Source organism: Rhineura floridana, chromosome 1, assembly GCF_030035675.1.
Source record: "Rhineura floridana isolate rRhiFlo1 chromosome 1, rRhiFlo1.hap2, whole genome shotgun sequence".
In the NCBI taxonomy this organism is placed as follows: domain Eukaryota; kingdom Metazoa; phylum Chordata; class Lepidosauria; order Squamata; family Rhineuridae; genus Rhineura; species Rhineura floridana.
In genome coordinates this window covers 153889791-153910924 of record NC_084480.1, presented here as the reverse complement: position 1 = coordinate 153910924, position 21134 = coordinate 153889791, and the positions used below count along the sequence as shown (strand labels likewise).

Genomic DNA, 21134 nt, shown 5'->3' with positions numbered 1-21134 from the left:
GGAATAGAGTTAGAGGAAATCCATTAAAAATATAACAGAACGGGGGAATTCTTGCCATCCCTAAGTACAAGTTTCCTTTTCCAGTGTTAGGGTTTCTTCATACACAGTGGCCAGGTTCACATACCACTTTAAACCATAGTTTAATGTGAGCATGCAGCATGCTCAAAATATCACTCTTCCACTGCATCTTTCTTCAGTGCATTAGGAAGGAATCAGAAAGAGGCCGTCTCCATTTTATGTGTGAAGCAGCACTCATTTGTTTTCCCTGAACAAACCATGGATGGTAAATCAAGAACAAACCTTAACTTACCACTTGTGGTTTGTTTGGGGAAACAAACCCTAAGTTCTGGTGCACACATAATGTGAAGCCAGCCTCTGGTTTGTTTCCCCTCAGCTGCGGACAGACAGGAGTGGGTGAGCAGCAAATGGCCCACAAGTTCATCAGTATTCACCAGCACACTGCTCATTCACCTTAAACCATAGTTTATTTTAACCAAGATTGAAAGTGACATGCAAATTGTACGAGCATCTGGATCAAGCAAAATCATATTTTCTTCAAATTCAGATGTGAATGTGCCCTCTGACCAAACAGATATTATTCATGATGTGATGAGATAATTTTTAATGCAGAATAATGCTGTAACAAACATACATCATCAGGTAATAAAGTGTCTACTATTTGTTGTAGCTGAAGGTGTTGATAGGCCTGTGCTTTTCATTTACACTTATTGCTGTTTCTTAAAAAACACTCATATATACCATCTGTTAGCAGTTCTTAAGTGATGAGATTCAGGCTGTGTTTCATTCATTGTGAAAGCCCATTTTACACAAATTTGAATATGTATTTAATGATGTACTGTAAAACATTCCTTCTTACAAGATCTGAACCGGGTGGTTTATAACAGATGCTATTGGAGGTCGCTGATTCACTGGGTTGTCACAAGTCTTAATTGACTTGGAGGCACATAACAACAACAAAGAAAGCATTCCTTACTTATATGATGTTATAGCAAACTCTCAGAGTTTGAGAATGCTGCCTTACTGCATTGCTTCAGATTTTTCTATGTCTAATTTAAGCACGCAATGCTAACTCTGTGGGGGCAGCCTCAAATGGCTAGTTGTAGAAGAAACTATAAGGGGAAGCACCTTAAAGCTGAATGGTACAGTAATACTTTGTCTGTATCAATACAAAATCCAATCTCACTTATCTCAGGTAACATTGCTGGGAAAAATTCCTCCTCTGTGACTCTTAAGAAATGCGTCTAAAATCTAGAGGCTGGAATGAGTTTTGATAAGGTCACTTAGACCTATTCTGAGGCTATGCTGTATCTCAAATAAGTGCATGTTATGTTTTATATTATTCTCAATGAATCTGTATTGCAAAAAAGAAAAAAATGCCTCCAGTCAGAGCAGGTAATACTGGGGTAGACAGACTTGTTGTCTGACAACATAGGGCAGCTATATATGTTGTTTATATATGCTCCATGTCGGTGTGGCACATTGCTTGCATCTTTATGTGTGCTCATACAGAACTTTTGCAGGTTGCTATTATGTTGGTGACCAAAGAGGGGTTGGGCCCCCAATTTGTGCTGGACTTCAGCTAACAATCTTTTCAAATGCAAAGACCTTGTGCAGCTTGTAGGCACTTCACCTCTTTGGGCACCCAGATGACCAGTTTATTGAAGATTCATCCTGATTTACTTACACAAAGCTTGCAGGGAGATTATAATATGGCCAGTCTTCACTAAGCATTCACTGTGATTAGTTTACAGAGATATTACAGGACATTGAACTTTCATCCTGATTTACTTGCAGGTGTTTGTATGTCTTCCCGTTAATCATACATTCATCCCACACTTTTCAGTTCATTTCTACCTCACTTTCCTAATCTCGAAAGAGTCTGTTATATTTAGTGTATTTGTTTCACCAGGGCAACAGGGTGCTTTATACTCTTTAATTGCCAAAACCTAAATTTGTGGTATGTGCTTGAATCCCTCCCACAAAATACTGAGAGTTCAGAGGTGATCTTATTTCAGTCAATGCATGAAGGGCAATCTGCAATGGCACTGTGAACCCTGTCACAAGTCATGCCTGCCTCCTTGACAAATTATTGATTCAAAAACCCTGGAAAATCCTGATCGAACAACCGAATAGACCTCAGAAAGGAAATCTAGATACACCCCTAAATTCATCAAAAGAACCTCTTCCAGAAAAGACAAAGGCACTTTAAATCTCAGAATCCTGTTAAATCTCATAAGGTGAAGATGTAAAGGTCAGTGGATAAGTACATGATGCATATGTCTGGAAAGGCTTCTGTACAAGACAAAACTTAAAGGGGCAATGTTTATCAATCTTGACAATCAAGTTACAACTTTGAACAATTTATTTCACAGGGATTTGCTGAAAGTCAGTGGCACTGTTCTGCAGCACGTGACATGATGATCTAGCCTTACTGAATCAATCAAAGATCTAAACAGGAATTCTAGAAGGCATCTTCAAATAGAGGATTGTCCTCTGACAGTTCAAAATACAGGACTGCAAAGAAGAACACACAGGCAGCCTATTTCAGATCATGAGAATCCATTGTTGACCCTCCACCCTGCCTCATTTTCAGATCTTACGCTGGTCATGGCTGGTGGGAACGCAACTGATGGTACGTTTCTCAGCCACCCGAACTTCCGGTGGGTGCAGCGGAGCCCTCCCCATCAGCACAGCCTGGCAGAAGGACACCTTCACCTGTTACTAAGCCCCTCCAGTGGCACAGATCTGCACTCTGAGATTGCTTTTTGTCTATAAAATATGAATTAATTGTGAAACAGGAACATATCTGGTTAAATTTTCAAAACTTTGTGAGGAATGCAAAGAGGCAAAGCCTCAAACTGTTCCTAATGTTCCATTATATTGTTTTTAAAAAGTATTTTGAGGAACAAAGGATTTTTGTAAATTATACTTTAAAATGATACATTCTTGAGTAAGGAGCCTGAGTATTCTGCTCCAGCAAGACTACTAGATAATATTCTCTGTCCCTGAAGTTTTTTTAAAAAAAAATAATGAATACACACTGCAATTTGCATATATCAATAAATTATATTTCTTTGGGTATCAGTTTGTGTCTTAGCCTCTCTTCATTCCCCAGTCACATTTAACATTCTGTGAGCAACTGGCATTGTGTTTCTACAGGAGGAACCTGATCCTGGAAGGAGAAATCCCAAGGGATGAAGCTGAAGCAAAAGCAAAATGATGTTTACTTTAAGAGTTTGCAGGAAGGAGGGTGTGAGACTTGTCAGTGGACAATATTCTGCCATTGTTCCTTGAAAATCTTATTATTACTGTTCCTCCACCACAGTGGGAAAGTATTATGGAGGAGGAGCAATGCAAGAAAGGGAGGCACTTGAAAAAACAATTTTCCAAAAACAATGTCTGGCACCCAAAATAATTAAGAACTGTAATCCTGGTGGAAAGCGCTCTCACTGTTTTTTCAGGTTGTAATTTTGACTTATTTTCTTTCCCTTCAGCAGCCTTAATAAAAGAAAAAAGCTACTACTTGCTTTGCAGTGCTTGGATTCTCTTAAATGTGGTGCTATTCAATTATCTGTCTATTTGCTGGCTCTGAGGTCCAGTGAAAGGAAAAGTGAACTTCCATTTAATGTTTTTAAATGTTCTTCTGCTCACAAGTATGCTGCAATAAAACTTTATTGAATTCTGATTCCCTGTTACATCCTTTGCTTTTATTGAGATGTAAGCCAATCCACTCTTCCCTCAGCAAAAGAAATTATTTCACATAACAAAATTGCTTTTTCTTTTGACACTGCAATACAAAACCAGCAATGTTGGTATACAAAGTTTAAGCAGATGATTTAGTCATGACCAGTTTACTCCTCCCATATATTGGGGAACGTAGCTATGATACCCCTGAAGGCAAAGTGGATGTGAAGAGGTTCATCAGCTAGCCTGAAAGTAAAGAAGCTGCAGTAGTGAGATGTGGAGAATAAGGATGGACAATTCTGTCCACTTTCAATTGCCCATTTTTCCCACTTTCAATTTCTCATTTTTCCAATCTTAGGTTCAGTTCTCCACATTTCCTCATGAAAATTAAAAAGCACTTTAGTTGAATTCCTTCTAATACGCATGTTTGTATGTAGTTTTCCGCAAAATACATATTTTTGCAAAGCAATCTTCCTCAATATACTGCATTTTTGTATGTTATTTTCACTAATATATGCATTTTTATGCACACTTTGCCACAGTATATTCATTTTTGTACACGCTACTTGGCTGGAGTACTGCATTGCAAAATTCAGAAAAGCAGTAATTTTGATGGATGGCTGTATCAGTCAAGAAATCAGAAAAAGGCTAGGGCTGGAGAGGGCAGCTGTGAGATAATGAGAAAAGGTCCTCAAATGCAAAGATGTATCACTGACCACTAAAGTCTGGATCATTCAGACCATGGCATTCCCAACCTCTACGTATGGATGTGAAAGTTGGACAGTGAAAAATGCGGATAAGAGAAAAATCAACTCATTTGAAATGTGGTGTTGGAGAAGAGCTTTGCGAATACCATGGACTGCAAAAAAGACAAATCATTGGGTGTTAGAACAAATTAAACCAGAACTCTCACTAGAAGCTAAAATGATGAAACTGTGGTTATCATACTTTGGACGCATCATGAGAAGACATGATTCAGTAGAAAAGACAATAATGCTGGGAAAAACAGCAGGGAGTAGAAAAAGAGGAAGGCCAAACAAGAGATGGATTGATTCCATAAAGGAAGCCACAGACCTGAACTTACAAGATCTCAGCAGGGTGGTTCATGACAGATGCTCTTGGAGGTCACTGATTCATAGGGTCGTCATAAGTCGTAGTCGACTTGGAGGCACATAACAACAACAACATTATCTCAAAAAGTATGAATTAGAGAGGTTTGCTTTTAAATGCAAACTGAATCGAATTTATCACCCATCCTTTGTGGAGAGTCATGCTTCTGAAAGTAGCTAAGGCACTGTGTACAGACAATAGCGACCTTCTTGTCAAAGCAATGAGATGTGATCAGGCAAAGATTCAGAAATTGCGTAAGAGGGTAAGAAGCAACAACATGCTTATGTAGCTTGCTGAACAGGGTTCATAAGCAGAAGGGAGGGGCTAATCAAGGCTGCACTCCTTCATCAACTGACGAGAGACTAGAGCTGAGCAACAAGGAAGTGAGTGCTGTTTTTCTCTCTGCTTTTTGCCTTCCCTCATCCTGTCTCTTTCTCCTTCATTTCTGTTTTTCTCAGAGACTCTCCTCTGAAAAGACAACCATGATTTTTAAAATTAAGACAGTGAAAATGACTGTGGTGCCACAAGTGGAGTACATCCCAGGTTGGGTCATCACCCTGTTGTGGATCACAACCAAACATTTGAAGACCAATACTCTAGGTTTTCAGGGAGTGTTCTAGGGGACCATGGAATTACCCTTGAAATTTATTAACGAGTTGCTCTGTGAGAAGCACAATGATTATAGGCAGACTTCCTTGAAAGATAGCTCATCTAGCACTACTGATTGTTTCAATGGCAATTCTATTTCGGATTTTTATCATGTTATATTTTTCACACTTGCTCATATTTTAATTGTGATTTTATTTGTTGTACACCGCCCTGAGAGCTTTCTGCTATAGGGCGGTCTAGAAATGTAATTAAATAAATAAATAAATAAAAATTCATGCAATGTGCAGCCACAGTAAAATGTCACTTATTTTTTAGGTTGTGCTATCTGTTCAAGCGAGTCCCTGATTTACAACTAGTCTCTGCCAAATTCTGGCAGAAGCCCTCTTTCTCAGCTTCTGTCCCTACCCCAATAATGCCAATTCATGTTTAAGGATTACTACAATGACGTATATGAAGCACTTTAAGCACTGTTGTTATGATTATTATTGTTAATTTTATTTTCAATGAATTTTCCTGTGAAATCATACTTGTGACCTTTCTTGTCTGTAGGTAATTGTCTGTCTGTGTGGATCACTGCCTGATGGGATTATCTGGGATTTATACAGATGCTTATGAAAGGTTGGATAACCTTGCAGCACCACTAGTGCTAATTAAAGCTGATTAAGTGTCAACACTATTCTAATCACAATATGGAAGACAGAAGGGACAGGAACTCTGCCTAGAGGGTTTGTTGTCTAAGCGTTTCAGCTCAGACAGAAGCTGAAATGCTAAAGCCATCCTTGGATGATGAATGAGCACAGTGACCATTCATGAGGACACATTACAAACTTGTGGCAAGATTGATGTTCACCTCCTCCTGGCTCGTTCCCCCTGCCTAATACTACAAGCTAAGCAATGAGTTTTGATTTCACAAGGCTCCGTGAAATGTCAGAGTTATGCTAGCCTACTGTTCAGGGAAAAAGTGCTTTAATAGCAGAGGAATTCAAAATTGATGGAAAAGAATAAGGCAGCAATGAGAAAGTTGCAAAAATGTATACAACACAGTATGCATGGCAAAGATGGTCTGATAGCAAAGAGCAGGGGGTGAGGTGAAAAGGATGAACTGGCACAATTTGGCATCAGCTGTAGGGGGAACAAAGAGGAAGAGAAAAAGAGGACTAACATGCCAGGGAAAACAATAGTTATCTCTGACAACTAGATGATGGAATAAACTGCCTATAGAGACTATGGGATTTCCTTCCTTGCAGTTTTTTTGTTTTTTTGTTTTAAGACTGGAGAGCCATCAGTTAGGCATGCCTTGGGCATAAGAAGAGCTTTCCCAGCCACCTGGATCCAGCACATGATGCTGAGTCTCAAACCCCAAACTCATCCTGATGTTGCTGCTACTTGGGTTTGGCAGTAGGGGTAGAGCTGCCTGTCTGACACACATCATAGCTCTTTAAAGACAAAAGGAATTTACTTCCAAAAGCACATGCTTTTCATGGACAAGCCCCAGGGTTCAAACTCTGGTTTCGGTAGTTGAAGGATCTTCAATAGCAAGGCTGAGAAAGATCTCTGCTTCAGATTGCAAGTTGGCCCTAACATGATTCAATGCTTCTCCATTGCATAACAAAACAAAATGGGAAAATAGCAACCCAACCAGAATTGCCAGGAGTAGAATTAGGGTAATGTCTGGCCCTGATCAATTGTCTAATTAAGACTGGAGATCCAGGCTCAGCATCGCATTCAGCCATGAAGATCACTGAGTAACCCTGGGCCAGTAACCATCTCTCAGCCTAACCCACTTTGTAAGTTTGTTGTGAAGATAACATCATTGGGGCAGAATCATGTATGCCCCCTTTTGCTTCTTGGAAATAAGCTGGGATATACAATGCACTGAATATATTTTGGCCCTTCTATCTAACATACCTGTTTTCTACATGCAGGGATTTTTTATATTTTTTTACAGAAGAGCATTCCAACATATGACACCTCCTCCTCCTGATGTGGCATAGTCCAGGTACTAGGGACAGTCCTCGTTCTTACAATTTCAGGATTTGCCCAATTTGGGGGAGGGGCATTTTGAATGCTTGTTGAAACAGAGGTATGGATCAAACTGAGTCACATTGTTTCGGAGGAAGGGGGATGCTTACAATGGCAGCAGGGGAGATTTCTATTGAACACTCTCAAAAGCTGTCATTGCTCTTGAGGTGAGTAGCAACATTGAAGCTCCTTCTTTCCCAGGGGGTCTCTGAGAAGCTAGCATGTCCAAGTTAGTGAAATGATGCTAGGTAGTATCTTAGGAAGCAAGGCAGCAGCAGTGACCCCCCCCCCCACTGTTGAGCATGAGCCCCCTCAATTCAAATCACAGCTCATAAAGGCAGCAAAACAGCTGCCCCCAATTTGCCACCTTTGGGACAGACACTACATTTATATATAAGATGAATATCATTTGAACAGCCAGAGGATATTTTCACTTATTTTATTTATTTATTTATTTAATTTGTATCCCGCCCTTCCTCCCAGCAGGAGCCCTTAACATAAAAACATCCCACAAAGTACCTCTGGAGAGATTTGTGACACACATAACCAATTTTTTTAGAATAAATACGTGCCTTAAACCTTCCTACAATCTATTATGTCTCTCCAAAAGGAGCTGGTTTCACAGGGCGCAAAATCACTCCAGAAACTTTCTCCATATTAAGGAGTTCATAATTTTCCCTCCAAAGTCTGCCACTTCTAAGACAGAATCCATTCATAGGAACATGAGGAAGGGACTTCCGGGAAGGGTTGCTTCGCCTGTGCTGCCTTTGAGACGAGCTCTCATCTCAGAAGAAGCTTTTTCAGTTTTAAAATCAGTCAGAACGTTTTTTTTTTACTGGTAAAGACTTTCTCCCGGGCAGGGAGAAACGTAGAGATTAACCACAGAAGCTTGTGTTTGTTGGGGGGACTGGATTTCATTAGTTTATGAAAGAAGGTTCAGCCAGCAGCACCGGACGGACTTTCAAACAAGCTCTAACTGATTTAGCAAGACGTTTATCTTTTCTTTAAAGAAAAACGGATTAACAGGCAAGCACCCCTCTTTCTATTTTTATCATCTGGCTTAAATTGTTACAGCAAAAAGAGATTTGTCAATGAATCAGCTATAAAGAATCCCTGGGTGAGTTATAACTCTTCTCTTTCATTCATGAAATTAAGGAGCAAAGAAATCGAAATAGCTTATCTTTGTTTTTATTGCAAAAAGCTGGCCTGGAATTGTGCATTTTAAAGATACAAACGGATGAGGGATTTCTATTCTGAAGAGAAAAAAATAAATAAATCTGATTTATAAACTTTTGAGTATTATATGTCTGGGACTATTTTATTTCATTTTGACGAATCTGCTTGTTCTCGATGCCACTAACTGTTTTGATGCTGTGAACTAAATTTGTTTTGCATTCCTGAACAAATAAGAGATAAGGCAGGCTGTGCTGTCTACACTGTGATGTCATCAAGCTTGGAATATTAACCTCTTTGTTGCTGGAATAAGAAGTGGGTTTTTTTTCTTTGTGGTTTTAAGAATGGCAATCAAGAAAGTGGCTGAGATCCTGGAAGTAATTATGTTTCAGAAAATAATGGATGAGATTGAGATAACGAAACAAACCCTGAGACAGGGCAGACAGGAGATGAAAATTGAATTTGGCAAAATAAAGCAGGAGCTTAAAGAAATAGGGGATCTTGTGAGAGAGGAGGTTGATGAGATCAGAGATACAATTGGACAAGCATCAGAAGATGAAAAAAGAAAAATTAAAGGGAAGATGCAAGCCCTGGAGATTGGAACAAATGTGGAACTGGAAAAAGACTTGGAGTTTATGGATATTAGAGATAAAGTTAACTGTTTGGAATTTAGCGTTGTCCTTGAAGAAATTAATGACGATATCAGAGATAAAGTTATCAATGTCTTGGATAAACTTCTGGACTGGAATGATGTGATGGAGTTTGACATAGAAAAAATCTATAGAATTAATTACAGATTTGTGACAATGGAAAAACTCTCAAGAGATGTGCCAGTGCATTTCGTAAAAAAGAAGAACAGAGATATGATTTTACAACAATATTTCAGCAACACATTCAGAATTGATGGCAAGGAAATATTTCTGATGAAGGAAATTCCCATCAGACTCTTATTATATGACTATGGCTATGACAGCAAGATTATTATGGGACACTGATAATGGAAGAATGGCTACTGAAATTACTGGACCCAACAGGATTATTATGGGTGCAAGGATGGAAGATGGAAGATGGAATTAACACTGATAATGGAAGAATGGCTATTGAAATTATTGGACCTAATAGATTTGATGAGATGGATTAATTGACATGCTTATTTGGAGAAAAATTGATGGATATATTTCTCAAGGAGTTGAAACCTCTCTTTGACTTTTTGTGGAAAGAATAAAGTGATGTTTATGAGATTTGATGATTAATTAAGATAACTACTGGAGGAAAGTGATTTTGTAATATAAATTAAGAGACAAGTTTGTTATATATTGTAGACCTATAACTGATCTGCGACAAATCGGAAGTCAACATTTTATTTTATTGTTTAATTTGTATTTTTGTTTTGTTTTTTGAAAATTTGAATAAAAATTAATGATAAAAAGAAAAGGAACATGAGGAAGCTGCCTTATACTGGATCAGACAACTGGTCTATCTAGCTCAGTACTGTCTAGACTGAATGGCAGTCGCCTGAAATTGAAAGGGAACTGTGGCATGTGCTCAGGGCCGGTGCTGGCATGTTTGGCGCCCCCCTGCAAATTATATATCGGTGCCCTTACCTTTTATAATTTTTTTTGGTTCATTTTTCAATTCAAATGTTATAAAAAATGTAAGAAGGCAAATAAGGACAAACAAGAAAATCATTATGGAGTAGGAACATGTTTTAAGTGAATAGTAAAATAAAGTAAAAAGAAAATGACCTTTTTGTATTGCCTTTATTTAGCAAAAAGATACATTGTTGTTGTTATATGCCTTCAAGTCAATTACGACTTATGGTGACCCTATGAATCAGCAACCTCCAAGAGCATCTGTCATGAACCACCCTGCTCAGATCTTGTAAGTTCAGGTCTGTGGCTTCCTTTATGGAATCAATCCATCTCTTGTTTGGCCTTCCTCTTTTTCTACTCCCTTCTGTCTTCTCATGTGTCCAAAGTAACCTCAGTTTCATCATTTTAGCTTCTAGTGACAGTTCTGGTTTAATTTGTTCTAACACCCAATTATTTGTCTTTTTCGCAGTCCATGGTATGCGCAAAGCTCTCCTCCAGCACCACATTTCAAATGAGTTGATTTTTCTCTTATCCGCCTTTTTCACTGTCCAACTTTTACATCCATATATAGAGATCAGGAATACCATGGTCTGAATGATCCTGACTTTGGTATTCAGTGATACATCTTTGCATTTGAGGACCTTTTCTAGTTCTCTCATAGATGCCCTCCCCAGTCCTAGCCTTCTTCTGATTTCTTGACTATTGTCTCCATTTTGGTTAATGACTGTGCCGAGGTATTGATAATCCTTGACAAGTTCAATGTCCTCATTGTCAACTGTAAAGTTACACAAATCTTCTGTTGTCATTACTTTAGTCTTCTTGACGTTCAGCTGTAGTCCTGCTTTTGTGCTTTCCTCTTTAACTTTCATCAGCATTTGTTTCAAATCATTACTAGTTTCTGCTAGTAGTATGGTATCGTCTGCATATCTTAAATTATTGATCTTTCTCCCTCCAATTTTCACACCTCCTTCATCTTGGTCCAATCCCGCTTTCCATATGATATGTTCTGCGTACAGATTAAACAAATTGGGTGATAAAATACATCCCTGTCTCACACCCTTTCCTATTGGGAACCAATCGGTTTCTCCATATTCTGTCCTTACAGTAGCCTCTTGTCCAGAGTATAGGTTGCGCATCAGGACAATCAGATGTGATGGCACCCCCATTTGTTTTAAAGCATTCCACAGTTTTTTGTGATCTACACAGTCAAAGGCTTTGCTGTAATCTATAAAGCACAGGGTGACTTTCTTCTGAAATTCTTTGGTCTGTTCCATTTTCCAATGTATGTTTGCAATATGATCTCTGTTACCTCTTCCCATTCTGAATCCAGCTTGAACATCTGGCATTTCTCGCTCCATATATGGTAAGAGTGTTTGTTGTAGAATCTGGAGCATTACTTTACTTGCATGGGCTATTAAGGGAATACTTCAATAATTACTGCATTCCCTGACATCCCCTTTCTTTGGAATTGGGATGTATATTGAGTGCTTCCAGTCTGTGGGCCATTGTTTAGTGTTCTATATTTGTTGACAAATTTTTGTCAAACTTTGGACAGATTCAGTCTCAGTAACTTGTAGCAACTCTTATTGGTATGCCATCTATTCCTGGTGATTTATTTCTTCCAAGTATTTTAAGAGCAGCTTTTACCTCACATTCTAAAATTTGTGGTTCTTCATCCTACAGTTCCTCCGTGAATGAATCTGTCATCCTTCCATCTCTTTTACAGAGTTCTTCCGTGTATTGCTTCCATCTTCCTTTTATTTTATCTCGGTCAGTCAGTGTGTTCCCCTATTGATTGTTCAACATACCTACTCTTGGTTTAAATTTCCCTTTCATTTCTCTAATCTTTTGGAATAGGGCTCTTGTTCTTCCCTTTTTGTTGTCCTCTTCTATTTCTATACAGTAACTATTGTAATAGTTCTCTTTGTCCCTATGTAGTAGTCGCTGTATTGTTGCATTTAGGGTTCTAACCATGTTTCTATCTCTTTTTCCTTTTCCTTTTCTTCTCTCTTTAACCATTTTAAGAGTTTCTTCAGTCATCCATTGAGGTCTTTCTCTCTTTTTAACAAAAGGTATTGTCTTTTTGCATTCTTCCCTGATAATGTCTCTGACTTCACTCCATAGTTCTTCTGGTTCTCTATCAACTAAGTTTAAAGCCTCAAATCTGTTCTTTATTTGATTGTTATATTCTTCTGGGATGTTATTTAAATTGTATTTTGGCATTATGATTGCTTTGTTCTTCTTCTTTAGCTTTACTCTGATGTTTGATATGACCAGTTCATGATCTGTACCGCAGTCTGCTCCTGGTCTTCTTTTTGCAGAAAGTATGGAACTTCTCCATCTTCTGCTCCCAATTATATAATCAATTTGATTCCCATATTGACCATTTGGTGTTGTCCACATGTACGGTCGTCTTTTTGGTTGATGAAAAAGGTGTTTGCAAGAAACAAATTATTGGCTTCATAGAACTCAGTAAGCGTTTGTCCTGCCTCATTTCTATCTCCTAAGCCCCATTTCCCCACAATTTCTAGTTCTTGTCTGCTCCCTACTTTTCCTTTCCAGTCCCCCATGATTATCAGCACATCTTGTTTTGGTGTGTGATCAATTTCTTCCTATACTTCTTCGTAAAATCTCTCCAGTTCCTCTTCTTCTGTGTTATGCTGTTGGAGCATAGACTTGGATGATGGTTATGTTTTTTTTTTTTTTTTTGATGATGGTTATGTTGACAGGTTTTCTGTTAAACGTATTAATGGGGGGGGAGGCAAATAAACTACAGGTACTTGTCTACCACCACCATCTGCCTTCTGCTGCTTCTAGTAGCTTCAGCTGGGTGGGTGCAATTTAAGTCAGCAAAGCCACACATAGAGAGAACACAAGAACTGAGCCCTGTTGGATCAGGCCAGTGGCCCATCTAATTCAGCATCCTGTTTTCACAGTGGCCAACCAGATACCCATAGGAAGCCCACAAGCAGGACCCGAGTTCAGCAGCACTCTCCCCTCCTGCTATTTCCAGGAACTCTATTCAGAAGCATACTGCCTCTGGCCATGGAGGCAGAACATAGCCACCATGGCTAGTAGCCATAAGTAGCCTTATCCTCCATGTATTTGTCTAATCCTCTTTTAAATCCATCCAAGGGCTCATCCAAACAGAGTGGGATAATCCATGTTTTCCATATCCGGTTTGTCATCTGACAGTCCTCACTTTGCCTGTTTGTTTGCTCTTTCTCGATTAAAAAAATGCTTTTTTTGCGCCCGCACATGCAGCGGGAGGACCTGTACTTCTTGCTTTTTCCCAGCTCTGACCATAACACTCCCCCCTATCAGCCAATTGGTCCACAAAATATGACATATGCTCCTCTCCCCCTTTGCAATGAAGCACAATAAGAGAGTGAAAGTTTGAATTTCCTGTGGCTGTAATGGAGTTCCTTGCCGCTCGCCACTCTGGAGCAGGGCCGGTGGGGTGTGTGTGTCTCTCCAGGTGCTTATATGCCAATAATTGCTGTATATATTTTTTTGCTTGTATTTGCGATATTACGCAAAAACGAATGTATGTGTTTTTGCCTTTATGCATAGTAAACATTCTGGAGATACACATGGCTGGCAATTCTACCTATTTCTCCAGAACTGCGTGTCATGTCTAGGAAGGTAGACCACCAGTCTCTATGGTTGTTGGTGCCCGAGACGCTGTAGCAAAAAACGTTTGAACGTAAGAGCACAAAAGTTTGAAGTTCCTGTTGATTTGGTAATAGTGGCTGTAATGGAATTCACTGTGTTTTTGGCTCTTTTACAGCTCCACTTACAGCTATTACATTTCTGCCTTGTGCAGCTGAGGGCAGCCGCAGCCCAATGGGCACCTGGACAGGGTCCTGTGCCACCCTGGAGCCCAGGAACAGCAGGAGCCCAAGCAGCGCCCAAGCCATGTCGAGCTTCCTCGGCTCCTGCAGGTTGGTGGTGGAGGAGGCTACTTCACAGCCGCTGTACTGGGGAAGGTTTGGGATAGGAAGCGCCGTGATGTAGCACGCACAGCGTGGCAGGAGGTGGCGGTGGCTACATTTCCCCCCTTCTGGCAACACTGTTAACAAACCAGGGCACTGCAGTACCTGCTTGTGCGCAAAAGCGGAAATGCGCATTTCCACATCTGGGAAGTACATGGCTCTGATTGGTTCCGTTTCGCGGGCTTTTCCAAGCACATTCGCGCACATGGGCACAAGTGAAAATCCATTATTGGATGGTAATGACGGAAGGAGTACTGGGACATGCCCAAGGTCCGCCCATGGACCGCCTACATCTCTATAAACCACGGTATTGCATCCGAGCCCCTAATGTTGCAGCGGATGATTACCGGTTTAAAAAAGCAAATCGCATTTTTCGCGGTAATGCCAAAGCGGATTTAACTGCACGAAAATGTGCAAAAGTGCGTGGCGTCATATGGATGACTGAAAAATAATGAATACACAAAGCGATCATGTCACACATTATACAGGCGTCTGGAAGAGCCCCAAGTTGGTGGCCATCACTGCCTCCTGTGGGAGCAAATGCCATAGTTTAACTATGCTCTGTGTGTAGAAATACTTTCTTTTTTCTGTCCTAAACAGAAGTGTAGTTGTCCAGGGTCTCAGGGAGTCTTACACCCCTTACTTTTGGGGAAGCAGGCTCCCAGCAGGGTCCGTGTGTCACCAGCATCCTACGAGCCAATCAACATGAAAGGGGAATGTGTTAGCCAGTGAGAAGAGTCTTCTAACATGCTTCCTTGCCCTTTACTGCTGATTGGAGCCAATCAGAGTGAAAGGAGGTAAGTCAGCCACTGAGAACACTCTTCTCAGTAGCTAATACTCTTTCTTGCTTATTGGCTCCTAGGGACTTCTGTTGTTGTGGGAGAAGGTGTTAACAAGGATGTCATTCTCAACCCAGCAGCAAAAGGGGGAGGGAGGAGCGTGGTTGTGACTAACATGAAGAGACCCCACACCTCTGAATATGCCACTACAGTACTGGTCCTGAATCTTCTAACATTCAGCTTCTTTGGATGTCCACAAGTTCTAGTTTTATGAGAGAGGCAGAAAAACTTCCCCTTCTCTATGCCATACATAATTTTATACACGTCTATCATGTCACCTCTTACTGACCTTTTCCTTGAACTAAAAAGCCCCCAATGCTGCAACCTTTCCTCATAGGGGAGTCCCTCCATCCCCTTGATCTTTTTGGTTGCCCTTATCTGAACCTTTTCCTACTCAATACCCCGTCCCCGATCTCCCCAAGGTACAGGTCTCTTCCCTCCCCCCCCATAACCTTCCCCATCCCTTCTATCCTGATGTCGCTTCCGTTCCTGCCTACGCGCAAAGCGCAAACCAGCCGGCAAGCAGCCTCTGCCGAGTGAGAAACACAGAGAGACCCGCACGCCCTAAGGCTGCAGACGGCCGCTGAGGGGATGCGCTGCTAGGGCTGGGATGAGGCGCCTCTGGCGTTCCGCTCCCCATCTGCTTCGGCAGACCCCGGAGGAGGTGAAGCTGATGTCAGGAGCTGCCGGAGGGGGCTGGCAGCGCTGGAGCTGGAGCGACTGCGAGCGGAGAGGCAGAAGTGAGGGAGGGCACGTGAGAAGAGCGTCTTCCCAGGCGTTTTAATTTTTTCTCCAGGCTTATGGGTGCCTCTGGCGCCCCTCAAGCATTGCACCCTCCTGACACGCTTACCTTGCTTACTGTGTTATGCCAGCCCTGCATGTGCTATTGATCATGCTTATTCTGTTTCCTTGTGTTGTGCTTTGGAATTCTTTGAGAACATTTCCTGGTTGGTTCAGCTGAAAAAAATTAGTGTGTTGTCTGATAAATTATAGTGTTGTTTTAAATTGCACAACTATTTATTACTTTCCCTCCAACTTTCCCATTTCAAGGACTGTCATATTTTTCAGAGCCTAATTCCTGTCCCAGGAACACCCCAGCCCCATTATTCTGATACTGAGGAAGCAAGTATTTTTGCCTCTCCATATTCCTTTTTCACACTGTTCATGCCTATGAAACTATGATGTGGCAACATAAACATATGTCCATCAAAGGGGTGCATGTATTGTATGTGTGCCTATATCTATACCTATGTATCTACATATATTTACATGCACCCCAATCTCTGAGGATTGAGAGATTTCAGGGGTGCCACTACATACCTCAAGTTTGGTTCCGTTAGAAAAGGGTGGGGAACCTCCAGCCCTCAAGATAAACTTGGCCATTTTGTGGAAGCCACATCCACTTGCCCTACACTTAATATCATACATGACATCAGGTGTGGGGTGGGTAAGGTGGGGCTTCAAAGGAACAATCAGGAGCTGATGGGCTGTGGGAGCACACCTTGCTCAAGGAGGGAGAGAATGGTTTATTTACACATAAATATATCCTGAGCATAAGATGGAAAAGCTCAGAGCATTAATACTCAAGCATATCTTGTTCCCCAATTGCTTTCAGGTGGCCCAAAGCTATAACTCTGGATTCAGCACAGGGAGCAAGTCAGGCCTCTGTGTCTTCCAGTCCTAGCTTAGGGGAGAGTGGTCCAGATCTATTGTTCTCTTATACTCACCAATGATATCACCTCCAGCCAAGAGGGGGAAGAGAGGCCTACCCGCCTTTTAGCGTCTCTAGTTAATAGTTTCTTGATAACCAGTCACCAGTACTCATTAGTCATGCATGGCTTTACTAGATCCTTTAACTTAACTACTTTATCAGCCTCTTTCCACAAAATCCCATCTTACAGATATAAAACCAAAGGTTTGGAGGGAACCTCAGAGATGAACCGCTCAATTGTATAACAATATATTCTGAAAACCGCTTTAATTCTGGTAAATGCAGATCAGATGCTTTTACTCTTAGCAGGCTATTTCTGCTCTCCTAACCACAGACACTGGTGGAACTGTAGTGGAAGTTTGAAGGTTGTGGGACTGAGGACAGGAAGAATTTGGGCAACGGCATTGCATTCTGATTACTACTTACTCTTAATTTATTGATAAATTTATTGAAGAAAATGGTGCCTTCCTCCATTGTGCAGTGGAGCTCTTTCCTTCCCAGGAGGCCTCTGAGGAGCATTATGGGTTATATTGCTCTACCACTGCACACTCACCCATGTATTTGGATGGCCATACCACACCCCTAGCCCCTACCCACTCAAGCACAAGAGTGTCCAGACTTTCATCACTAAAATGTTGGAGAGGATGCTATTATGTGAGAGCCAGTTCTCACATACTTCTTTGTAGAAATCCCACTTGTGGTGAAGCACATACATCTTCTGGCATACAATAATTTTCTGCAATTGTTCCACACACAAAAAGTGATGAAAGGACTGCCCTGGAAATATTTAAATTAAAGGTAGCACAGAAATGACAAACACATGCACAGGGAGTTAGGCAGATACGCCTATATCCTGCTTCCTGTGTCAAGGCATACACACAGTCAGGGGATTGCTCAGTGTCCAGATACCTCTCTTTTATGGGGCAGGCTCACAGTTCAGTGGTTAAGACACATAACCTGCATATAACATGTCTGTGGTTCACATTTCCAGTAAAAAAAAAGGTTCTCAGGTGCCAAAGCCACCGTAGTGCTCCACTTAAGACCCTGATGAGTCACTTCTAGGCAGAGCTGACAGCACATGGCCACCTCATGAACTCATATATATGTCCTCCTCTGTGCACACACTCTCCCCCACTCCCCAATTCATCCTTTATGTTTGTTTGTTTTTAAGATTCCTTTCTAAGTCGCTTTGAGTTTCACGCTGAAAAAAGTGACTAATAAATGTCATCCATTATTATTATTATTATTATGCCTTGCAATCTTGACTGTAGAGAGAAACCACTGGTGGAGCAATATAAGATATAATTCAGTAACAAAACAACATAGCCTTTGATTTCTCATGAACACACCTATTTGTTTGAAAATGTAAGGAGGTACTCTAAATAGTACCTCCAAAATAATCATGAAATGTCAATAATACATACCACCAACGTTGGTAACATGCATATACAATGATAATATTGCTTCATAATACTTTGGAAGGATTCAAAACACATTTCAGAAGTACATAAGAAAAGCCTTATTGAATCAGACAGAAGATTCATCTAGTGAAGCATCTCATTTCCCACAGTGGCCAATGAGATATTATGGGAAGCACACAAAAAAAATACAAGGGAAAAAAATTCTGCAATTGTTTGCCTCCTCCCAGAAACTGGCATGCTGAGGTACACTGCTTTGGAATCTGGAGGTTACATTTAGCTTGGCTAAATTTAGCTGTGGACAGATGAATCTTCCATCAATATGTCTAACTGCCTTTTAAGCCTATCTAAGCTGATGCCATTACCACATCTTGTGACATAAGAACTTATCAGTTAAAGCACACTTATAAGGTAGGCAAGTACTATTATTATTTTGCAAATGTGGCTGTGCAAGGCTGAATGAGAGTAGCTTTCTTCAGCCCAGCTAGTGAATTTACAACAGAAGCAAGAATCAAACTAGGAACTTCCTAGACCACAGTCATCCTCTTACCAAAAGAAATGGGTAAAACACCATGGCTGCTTTCACACTGCACTTTATTCCATTATTCTGATAATTTCTTACCTGGTAATTTGCGCATTATATTTGATCTTTCACATGACGCACAAGCTCGCTTCAGAATTCTTGTGGAATGTATTGGAAGTTTAGCGCTAATTTCCGTGATAAATGATACCAGAAATAATCAGTTAGCAAGGCTGGGAACCCGGAAAATTGCAGGAGTTTTTCGCTAGCTGCAGCCGCTCACATGGCAGGCATCCTACCCTTTAGTCACACGGGGGGGGGGTGTTGCCTGACGAACGTTGTACCGGTATTCCGGCATCTGCACAGATAGCAGCAGCACTTCCCACACACACCCCTGTCTTGATACAACTAAAACAATTTAAAAAGTCAGATCCTAAATGGAGAGGGCTTGCATGGCGACGGGACGAGATCTTAGACCTCCTACACAGTGGAGAACAGTATGCATGGGTGAGAAACAAAAACAAGCCGTGTGAAAGACCGTTGCACAAAATGTCGGTATATCAGCCGAAAAAGCTGCTGTTCCTTAATGCAACAGGTACTGCAGTGTGAAAGAGATTTTAGAAATTGGGACAGAAGCGCTACCTTTTTAATCCGTTAAACTAACGCAATCAGCCCCATGTGTGAAAGCATCCGATGCCGCCCCTCATAGAGGACAGCAAAGTGATTTTATCACTTTTAAAAAACGGTTCAGTCAACAAGCTAAATTCTCATTCATCCATAGCAAAATAAAATAAGATACTTATAAGATCATAGCAGTATACATACTGTAAGGGACACATTCATATTGCACTTCTAGATACTTGTATGTTCCTGGACAAGGGTCAGGAAACACATCTGGACCTGCTACCACTGCACACTGTGTCCGGTTGCTGCACCTGAAAGATAAAGGAAAAGCACTAGAGTAAAAGCTGAAACATCAGGGAGGGAAATATTTAGACTTTGAATTTGGATCCTATTATTATTATTATTATTATTATTACTATTACTACTACCACCACCAGGAATAGGGAACTCCAGCCCCAGGAGCTTAATGCAGCCCTTCACCCCTCTCTGTCTGGCTCCTGGGAGCATCCCTAGGCCAAACCTCCTTGCTAGGTCACTTCCCCTCTCCCTCTTTGGCTCTCTCCATGTCGTCTTTCCCTAGGGCTTTTGCCTGGCTGGAATACGTCCTGATATTCAGAGAGAGTGCAGGAGTCTGCTATCCTCCTCAATGCAGCACAGGCAATATGAACTCCAAGAACCAAAGAAATAAAGCAATACAAGCTCTTCATGGCTGGCTTTTAACTTGGTTCACAAAGAATTTGTTATTGTTGTTGTTTTGATGGATTTCCTTCTTAGCAGATGAAGCATGTAAATATGACAAACGTTTTCTTCAAATTATACTAGCACAATGTTGCCTGAGGTAGGCAGGTAAAACAGCATTCTACCACAAACATTTTAAACATTACAAAGATGAGCATTCTGAAATTTGCCATGGCGTATCTCTGTGTGGAGCACCATAAACTGGCCAAATTTCAGACAGACTTACTGAGAAATGGACAAGACACAGCAATGTATGAATGGCCTTCTTGAGGGGGGATTGCTGTTTATGAACCCTCCCCTCACTGTACCCTTTTTTTGTCCCCTTGTTCCTTTAAATTCAAGGAAATTTGCTCCCCAAAGTTGAGAGAGCTGTAGGGTCTTGCTCTTTCTATTTATGCCTCACATATGTTGCATCTTCAATAAAATATTTGCTTCTCAAGTCCCCATTTAAAAAGCAAGGGCAAATCTTGCAAACTATGTGCAGAGCCTAATTTCTTTCTTCTCAGGAAATCTCTTCCCAGAATAAAGATGGCTGCTGTTAGAGTCAGGAGGCTTGTAGCACTCACAGGGGAGGGGGGAGAAGAAGAACTCTGTAAAAATGAGGAAGGAGAGAAAGAACCCTGCAACAAGCAAACTAGGGGCAGGGAACGACCTTGGAAAGAGGGATCTTGTTAAAATAATATATAGCCACAGTGAAGTTAAACTGTGCAGGTTGCTTCTAGTCTCAAAAATGGTTCTGATAATTCAGCAAACCCCCTTTTCAAAAACATTGAGGAAGTTATATAAACCTTCAGAATAGAAGAGGATTGGGGCTAAAAGACCAAGGGAAAATGTTGCATACGTCGCAACTGAGCACAATTTGTGAGAATGAGCAACATGTTTATTACCTGTTTAAATAAATAAATAAATAAATAAAATATCTGTGATGGGAAAGTTAAAGTTGTGTGCTTTCCATGCTTTTTGGCATACAGTATGAGTATAGGGTGGCCAGTTATGCATTGCCAAAATGAGGATTTGCATTATTAATAAGGGGGAAAAGAGGACAGCAATTGGCATAAAATGTGCATATGGCAATTTA

The 21134-nt window shown here is 40.8% G+C and overlaps 1 protein-coding gene across 11 annotated transcripts in view; it reads right to left on the bottom strand.

Moving 5' to 3' along the window:
- ADGRL3 (adhesion G protein-coupled receptor L3) overlaps window positions 1-21134 on the bottom strand; it is an 852526-nt gene that overhangs the window by 444568 nt on the left and 386824 nt on the right. For all 11 annotated transcript variants that reach the window (XM_061637965.1, XM_061637983.1, XM_061637973.1 and 8 more), the window contains one exon: window positions 19520-19629. In XM_061637965.1, coding sequence (XP_061493949.1) covers window positions 19520-19629 — 110 coding nt within the window. The remainder of the gene's footprint in view (window positions 1-19519; window positions 19630-21134) is intronic.